Source organism: Poecilia formosa, unplaced genomic scaffold (assembly GCF_000485575.1).
Source record: "Poecilia formosa unplaced genomic scaffold, Poecilia_formosa-5.1.2 Scaffold79, whole genome shotgun sequence".
NCBI classification, from domain to species: domain Eukaryota; kingdom Metazoa; phylum Chordata; class Actinopteri; order Cyprinodontiformes; family Poeciliidae; genus Poecilia; species Poecilia formosa.
Window position 1 is genome coordinate 1,920,837 of NW_006800018.1, and position 8,806 is coordinate 1,929,642.

Sequence of the window (8,806 nt, forward strand, 5' to 3'; positions counted from 1 at the left end):
AGTAAGCATTCATCTAATATAGCTACACTATCCTCATCACAAATACCCCAAAACACAGAATTTTAATACATCATCTAATGCCTAAATAACTCAATAATGCATTCGTGAGGAATAATTGAAATGAGCGAGCAAACACTCGGAGCAGATATTCTGCATTTTGAACTCACAGTTGACAGTGATGTCTACAGTCTGAACGTCCGTGTCGATATCATTGACGGCCGTGCATTCGTAAACCCCGGCTCTCTGTCTGGAGATGGATGAGATTTCCAGCAGCTCATCATCTGAAGCCAGGTCCCCTGCGAAAGATCACACACAGAGCGGAGAGGGGCATTAACAGTTAATATGACGAGTCAACATCTGTGGCCTCGTTTGGCGTTGGTGTCACGTGGCGTCTCCTCACGTTGCCGGACGATAGATGGAGGAAGGTGTTGATTACAGAGGCTAATGGATAGTTTGTAAAACTCTGTGATTCATCATTTCTTCCTTGTTGCCCTTGCCCGACAACAGTGGTCGTTCGGATGCTTCGTAAATCGCAGTGAGCCTCCCACCATCAAAACACCAGGATTTCAGCCGAGTAACGGCGGTGTGTTGAGGTGTCTCCCACGGACGGACAACAGCAATTTGATCCGACATGACCAGACACATTCTGTGCATGTTGAAGCTTCAAACCGGTAAATATCGTGACATATGCCCACTTCTGTCTGCCTCTCATACACGTTGTATTGTCTCTTTCGACACTTACAAAGAGGTTTCTTGAGCACATTGACATTTTCAGAGTACGACTCGTGATTAGCGCTTTGTTCGGCCCCCTCTCATCATTCCTCATCTGCCAAAACGTCCATATTAGTCTCCTTTTTACTCCGTCTCTTATGCCTGCAAGCACCTGAGTCTGCTATTGAGATATATGAGAAAGTGAAAATACCAGATCTGGTTCTTTCACTTCCATCAACAGGAACGTGCTTGACACAGAGACTTAAACACAGCATTCAGTGCAGAAAACAAAAAGCCATAATTGACACGACGTTCCCTCCGAAGACGTTAAAAGTGACTAATAAAATGCTCACAGACTCACTCGGCTGGGTTTGAGTACATTACTGAATTGCACCTGGGAAGGCTGTTAAGAGGAAGGAAAGTCTCCGTGACACTCGTCACCTGACGAGAGGCACCAGGAGGGCCGGCGCTTTAAAGGTGTGCACATTTCAGCTTCACTTTTCCTCGCTGGGATTTATAGTATTATTAAGTCACCAGCAGAGACCATAATGTCTGTTAAAGACACGGTAAAACCTCAGCGGACAGCTAATCATGATAAGGCTGAGGAGCTGAATTCCTGCCAGGTCCTGCAGCCAAAGCATATGTCTGACATGTTAACAGCGTGCATAAATCACAGCTCTCTTGGCCCACTGGTTTGAGAATTATAGTGTGGTTCTATAAAACAAAAACACACACAAAATATCTGTTTTGTTTTTTTTTGTTTTTCTTTTGTTTTTGCAAATACATTTAAAGTAAATATAACCCTCATAAAAACCGAGACACAGAAATTCGCCATCCCGGTGAAAAGCTAAACATTACCCATCCGACAATAAGTAAAACAAAAGATTTAAAAATGTCAACACTTAAAAGATATCACTAATATAATGAAAATAGAACATAAAGAGTTGAAAATAGTGTTTTTTTTAATCTCCTGAACCTAAAAAAAAAATGCATCAACTCTGATGCTGTTGTCATTAAATCTGTACTTTTTCCTCACAGTCTCTGTTTCTCTACCTTCCTCTAGAGAAAGAGGCTCCTCCTGTAAACAGTGTTTTATTCCTCTCTCTGCCTTTTGGTGTTTGCATTTTCATTTTAATTTTGCGCAGCCCCCCCTAAATAAAAAAAAAAAAAAAAAAAGAAGAGATCCGCACCAAAATCCAAAATGTGTGTTTTCAACGCTAACCGAGGTGATCACACCGAAGCCTGAACTTCTTTGTCAGTCTCACTGTGACTATCCTAAAAGCTGCTGATTGCACTTTTTTCATCCCTCCCCCCTTCCTGGGACTCACAGGCATCATGACAAACACAGTTTGCATTTAAAATGTTGCCTGAAGAACCTCAGCTTCCTCGCGCTCTTAGTTGACGTAGATTTGCCAGGCGTGTAACATTTCCGGGCTCATCTGTGTGTGCACACGTTGGAAAGGTCTCCCCAGCCGTCTCATGGCTGAGTGTGTAGCCGACACTGACCTCTGCGCAATGAGCCCAGGTTCAGTGCATTCTTTCTGGGTTTTTTTTTTTTTGCATGGACAATTTCAATTTTTGTTTGTTTCAGATTAAGATCCTTGTAGCCAGAGAAGTCACATTATGGTGTTTTCACATCGAAGCCACAGAACCAAAAGTGTTACAACAAATTTCTTGGTGCAAGCAAACCAAGAAACCTAGTCCAGTATAAAGCAGTCCATAATATTCATGTTCATTTCTCCTGCAGTTTGCTTACGCTTTTAATTACCTTTCAATATATTTTCATCAACCTTGAGTTGTGTATCTACACACACCTGAACACCAGTTGATTTGATATAGAGAGTATGCTGGTTAGAATGACTGCAATATTTCGTGGAGTTTTACCAAATAAGTAAAAAAACAAAAAAGAAGAAGAAGAAGAATTTTAAGTCACTTTAACTTATGGGAAATCTCAGCTGATTGTTGGTTTTTGATCACTTTAAATTGTCACAGAATAAAGCTCTATCACCCACTTACTATAAATGCCTGCAGCACCAGCCAACATTCAGAAAAATACAAAGAAAAAAAAAAAAGAAACATTTTCCCACAGTCAAAAACAACATGGATTCTACTTGCATTTTCAGCAGCGATGCAAAGCTACCCTTGACTTTCAGTGGCTTAGTCTTTGTTAAATAGGACTTCTGGCTTTGTGGCCTATTCATTAGCGGGAAGAGTACTTTGTCCTACGCTGCCATCAAAGTGACATGGCAGGTCATCGGGGAGACCACACAGAAGAAGGTTTCCAGAAGAAGAAAGCAGAGAGAGGAGGGATGTCTCAGGAGAGGCTGGGCAGAAGATAATGTACCCTCTCTGTGTCCCTGAAATGCTATGTTCAAACTCAAGGGCAAAGAAGAAAATGGGGTAGAAAATGGAAAGCGACAAAGACATTTGGGCGCAGGGCAAGGTGAGCAAGTTAGTAGGGAGGACAGTAAGAGCAGATGCTTGAGGGATGCATGCATTTCAGGAAAGCGTGTGGAGACACAAAGGGGGTAGATTCAAATTGATGAACTGAAGCAGGCAGGGAAAAGGAAATTGAAGTAGAATATAGCAGATAGGATTTGCTTAGACGCCAGCAAGCGTGAGCCACGACAAACTGGGAATCAAAAAGCTGTAAACCGGCTTGCTCGTGAGCGAAAGGTCACTGAGTGAAGAGCTGTAGAAGAAGAGGTGGCGACGGCGCCACGCACGCTTAGGCTGTTTTGACTGGGAATAAAATTAAAAAAAGAAAGTCTACAGTATTGAAATGAAGCACAAGAGAAGAGAAAGCACAAACAAGCCACCCATCAAATGAGTTTAACTCTTAAATCATGCCTGGGTGAGATGCGAGTATACATGTGCTTCTGCTGAATATCAGCCGTCAGCATAAGGAATTTCCTAATTTGCCAGGGCCCTTTTGATGTTTTTTTTTTTTTCCCCTCCCTTTGAAGAAACCAAGCATAAAAAGATTGAGAGAGGAAAAAATAGAATCTTGGTAGCTCTGGGTCTGTGTCACCATGAAACAAGGCAGCTTGATGTTTTCTGAAACAGCTGCTAGCTCAGAGTATCTGCTGGAAATATAGATTGGGCTTGTCAATAGCTTTCACACTGTTTTGTAACGTATTGTAAGCAGTGTTGTGAAACGAAAGGATGCAACGTTTGTAGAGACAGGCTTAGAGCAGAATCGTTTGGGAAGTCTAAATGATTAATATAAGATGCTTATTGGAGCCTGAAAGCCACGCGTCTGGGTAAGGAAGCTCAGGCTACGTTTGCACGAGACCGCGGTCTGGAAACTGATGGTGTTTTCCATGTCGATTAGGGAAAGGCCTCCATGTAACGAGAAAACCACCAAAACATGTTGACTGTCTTGTAGTTATTAGGCCAGGACACGAGGTGGTGCTGTGATTTTAGCATGACTTTTGGCTTTTAGCTTCCATTTCACCTGGAAAACAGTAAAGGCTCAACACACGAGCAACAAACAGGAGCAAAAGACCAACATTTCCATCACTGATTAGCATTGAGGCTAATTTTTAGCATCAGATCGCTGGGTTCCAATCGACAGGCACACTTTGGCAGGCCCCGTTTAAATTTCTTCAGAAACTTTCAAGTTTTCATTAATGCGAGATGATATCATCTGAGCATTTCTATTCTACACTTTCCTTCATACTTTATATAACGTTGACTAAACTGTTTGTTTAGAAGTATAAGGAATACTATCACAGCACTAAGCATGGCGGCAAAAGTAACTTATTGCTGATCTGTAAAATTCGTTAACCTTAATCTCAGATTTTTAGTAAGCAGATCTTTCTGCCGCATGTGATATTTATTTTATTACACTTTATTTACAAAGTGTTTCATTCTATTATTTACTTTTAATACTTTTAATTGATCCCATTTCAGATGTCTGTGAAGTGTTTCACTTCATGGGATGCCCTCTAAATAACACACAAAAATGAACCTTTTATTTGTTTCATTTCTTAATTGCTTTTCAGGGCTGAACATTTATTTTAAAAAAGCATTTTAGAAAAACAGACAAGGTAAAATTGATCAGAGTTAATTAATCAAAACACTTTTTTTTTTTAAACTTCATTTTCAGGGCCACGAAAAAAAAAGTTAAACTTTTATGAATTAAAAAAAAAAAAGCATCTCAGATTGCTTCGGTTAAAAAGAGAACTATCTCGAAATCTTCCAAAAAGTTATAAGGTCAGTTTAATTATCTTTTTTTTTTTTTTTTTTTTTTTTGTCACTGCTAGAAAACGTCTTGCCCTTCAGAGCCTCCATAGTTACCAACAACACCCGCAGACGTTTCTTTTTCTCAACATGGGGAAAGAAAGCTGGAGGATTTTGAATCTAAACCATCTTTTACTGTCCCTCAGAAGAAGAAGAAAAAGAAGCGGGCACATATCCCCAGACGTCCATAAGAAGATTAAAGCAGTATTTGAGTTTCTGAAAAGCCTCCAGGAGAATGTCAATAAATTCCATTTTATCATCTTCTGCTGCTAATGCTTTGTAAATAAGAGCATCCATTGATTTCAGCTCTGTTTGCCGGAGCGTTTTCTTGCTGCTTTTCGGGATGGAAGTCCAAAATTCTTTCTCATGTAAAGAGAGAAGAAGAAATGATTGCAGCTCCCATTGTTTGGTCATATGTTTTGTAGCCACTAATGCAAAGAGGGATGTATTCGGGAAGCGAATGTGCCGTCTGTAATGTGGTTTATACGCTCATTACTGTCCTGCAGATATTTCACTAAAACCAGAGGAAAATATTTGTGACTCTCCATGTTTAAATGTTTTATTTATAACACTTAGAGAATCGAAGCGAAAGGCATTTGGATCAGACTTCTGTTACAAGTCTGTACGAGCTATTGCTTGTTATTTTTCAGAGACTATTTTCTATTTTATTTTATTTTTACAGTAAATGTACTGTCATTATTTCTGTTAGCTTAAGCCTGAGAGAAACCAGTCTTTCATAAAAGAAAAAAAAACAACCTTGTGGTGATGTAGATCTACTTCTGAGACTCCCTTTGGGCATTTAATAATGTTTTAAAAGAAAGTTGTCAACTAACTAGACGTCGTGATGTCCTATTGAGATGGCCCGTATTAAGTCTAATTGCTTCACTACAGGCAAGCAGTTGAGCTGTTGCACAATTCATATTTCCTACGGCGAAATCGTTCTGGAACAAAGCGATCATGCTTAAAATGACATAAAACTTGATGAGGCTATTCTCTGGGCAGATCAATTCCCTATTTCAGCTGATCAACATTTGACTCACTCATAATTGTGGAGCATCGCTCACTGCAAGCTATTTTGGGGATCGTATTGACGCCGGTCTGTTTTGTTCAAATACCAGGAAAGTAGAGACAGGTGCACTTTGCTTTTCATATCGCCATCTATTTGGAAGCACTACTAGTATGTCTCAAAAATGCAGAATCAAGAGCATGTATGCGCAATATTTCTTGCCAATCATCTAAAAAAGGTGAAACTCATATATTATAGAGTCGTAACGGATAGAGAGAAATATTCTAAGCCTTGTTTCTTGTCATTTTGAAGATTATGGGTTACAGGTGATGAAAACCCAACATTCAGTGTGTGTTAGAACGTGCTGCAAAGAGTCATAACTCAGAACTCAAGGTATCGCACTGTGTCAGCTAACTAACAGAAAACACCTGCAAAGGTTTCTGAGCCCTTAAACCGTCTCTCACTCTGGGTCAGTATAGGACACTATCATGGGGAAGACTGCTGCTTGGACAGATGTCCAGAAGACAGTCATGGCCAGCCTTCACAAGGAGAGGAAGACACAAAAGGTTGCTGCTGAACCAGCTGGTTGTTCACAGAGTTCTGTATCCAAGCCTTAGTCCTCGACGTGGATGTCACAGGTTCAAGTCCCGGCCTGATAACCTTTGCCGCATGTCTTCCCCCTCTCTCATTACCCACTTTCAAATAAAGGCCACCTGAGGCAGAATAATACAACAACAATAAAAAAAACTGTAAAGAAATTCTAGAAATAATTTGTGTTATTGTAGAATTTTGCCAACTGATCTGGAGCAGTAAATATGTAATCTGATTTAATATGCAACATGTTTATTTTCATTTTGCGTATGCAAATATCTGGTTTCAACTATGTTTTATAGTTTCTCTTCTTACTAAACTGCAAGAAGAGGGGGGGGGAGGGAGTATTTTCATATATGTACGACATGGAAATGTTTGGCCTTTCTGGCTTGTTGAAGTTCATAGCCAAGGCTCTTTCTATAACCTCCACATTCCACTATTTTCAATCAAGCTCTCCGAGTGTCTAATCTCTGCATGTTTGTTCTGGCTGCCCTGTTGCAGCGCGTGATAACTTGGCCACCTCCGCTGGAAACTGTGCAGGTTGTGTGCTCTGCAGGGGAAACAGGAATCACTTCTGATCCATCCCAAGGCCCTAAAGCCAACCATGTATCAAATGTGATGACCACCTCTGAGTGCCCCATTCCTAGTCTGAAATCCTTTGGATATTGGAGAACACACACACAAACACGCAGACAAACACACACACACACACACACACATACACACACACACACACACACATACACACCACGTGTCTCATTATTTTTTAATTCACTCTTAAAACACACAGGAGTGCTCGCACTGAGTAGCTCCACACTGACTGGCCCTGGGCTGGAGGTGTTACACAGACGACGCTGGACACTGAAACAAACATTTGGGCTCTTCCAAGAATTACAACATGCTGCTATGCTGTTCTCTATTTTTCTTATTACGTTTCTCTGTCAATCCTCCAGTGTGACTGCTGACAAAGGAGCTGATATGATGAGTCATAGTTGAGCAAAAACAAAAAACCAAAAAAAACTTCGCACACAATGCAGGTATGTACATTAATTCCAAGGGCAAGAATCTGCTGTGTAGAGAATAAAAAATGAAAACCTTTGGTAAAAAAAATAAAAAATAAAAAGGTGACAAAGAATGTATAGTGGTCAGAATCCTGGAACCAGGTTGGAGTCTTACAAAAACACAATAAACATCCAAATAATGAAAAAATAAAAATAAAAATAAAAAACACTTGTTGATCTAAACATAGAAATAAAAACCGTTTTGTTCAACTTCACAGCCTGTCATGTTTTTGAAGCATGTTTGATGCTCTTGATGCATTCCTGCTCTGAATATTTTTTGCATAATGGTTCACTACTTTTCTTTGTCATAACCATTTGAACTAAATAGTCAGATATTTGGTTCTATTTAGTTTAGGAAATTTAGAAACTAAATTTCAAAGGTCTGTTAGTACCCATAAGTGTTCAGTTAATAGTAGCCATTATTTATCATTTATCGTGATACATTTCTTATGATAGGAATTTTGATTTATTGTTATCAAAATAATTCCAATGAATAATGTTTCAAATAAAATCTAAACCGATCATATTGTTGGGATTGTCTTCACTGTTCAGAGTGTCAGTCAGTACATGTCAATACATTTGAACATGTGATTAAACACAGTGACTGAGTTCAATCTAGTGATACAAATGATGTTTCTTTATGTGAAAAGAAGTCATTCATAGTCCTAACTGTCACTTTTATCATTGTCACCAAAGTTCTGCAAAATGTTGTGATAAAACTTTAAATCCATATTGCCCACCCCTAAATGAATTCATGAAATTTTCAGCTTGTTTCAGCGTTAGAGCCGTCGCTTTAATATTAATTATCTGGGTAAATATGATGAAAGAGGCATTTATAACTGTATCTCTTGATTCTTAATCAATAACCTCATTGGGTTACACCGTTTGACTCACAGCCTATATGTACAGAGTTTCTAAAAATCATCTTATGTGCTCTACTTTGAAAACAAGACATGAATTTGATTAAAGCATAATTAAGGCAAAGGTAGCAAGGCAGACAGTTTGCCGATAAAACAAGTTATTGAAATGAAAGAATCAGATTCAGCTCGTGCAAAGCATATCATGAGTTCACCGAATTAAAGTCATTCCATGTAATTGCAGAAAAAAAAAACAAAAAAAAAAAAACAAAAAAAAAAAACGGAGCAAGCTATCCCGATCATCAATAAATTATTGATGCGGTTCTATTATAAAA

At 39.2% G+C, this 8,806-nt stretch overlaps 1 protein-coding gene across 4 annotated transcripts in view; it reads right to left on the reverse strand.

The window, feature by feature from the left end:
• Positions 1–8,806, reverse strand: part of ntm (neurotrimin) — a 276,837-nt gene that overhangs the window by 10,526 nt on the left and 257,505 nt on the right. For all 4 annotated transcript variants that reach the window (XM_016673599.1, XM_007556486.2, XM_007556488.2 and 1 more), the window contains one exon: positions 168–296. In XM_016673599.1, coding sequence (XP_016529085.1) covers positions 168–296 — 129 coding nt within the window. The remainder of the gene's footprint in view (positions 1–167; positions 297–8,806) is intronic.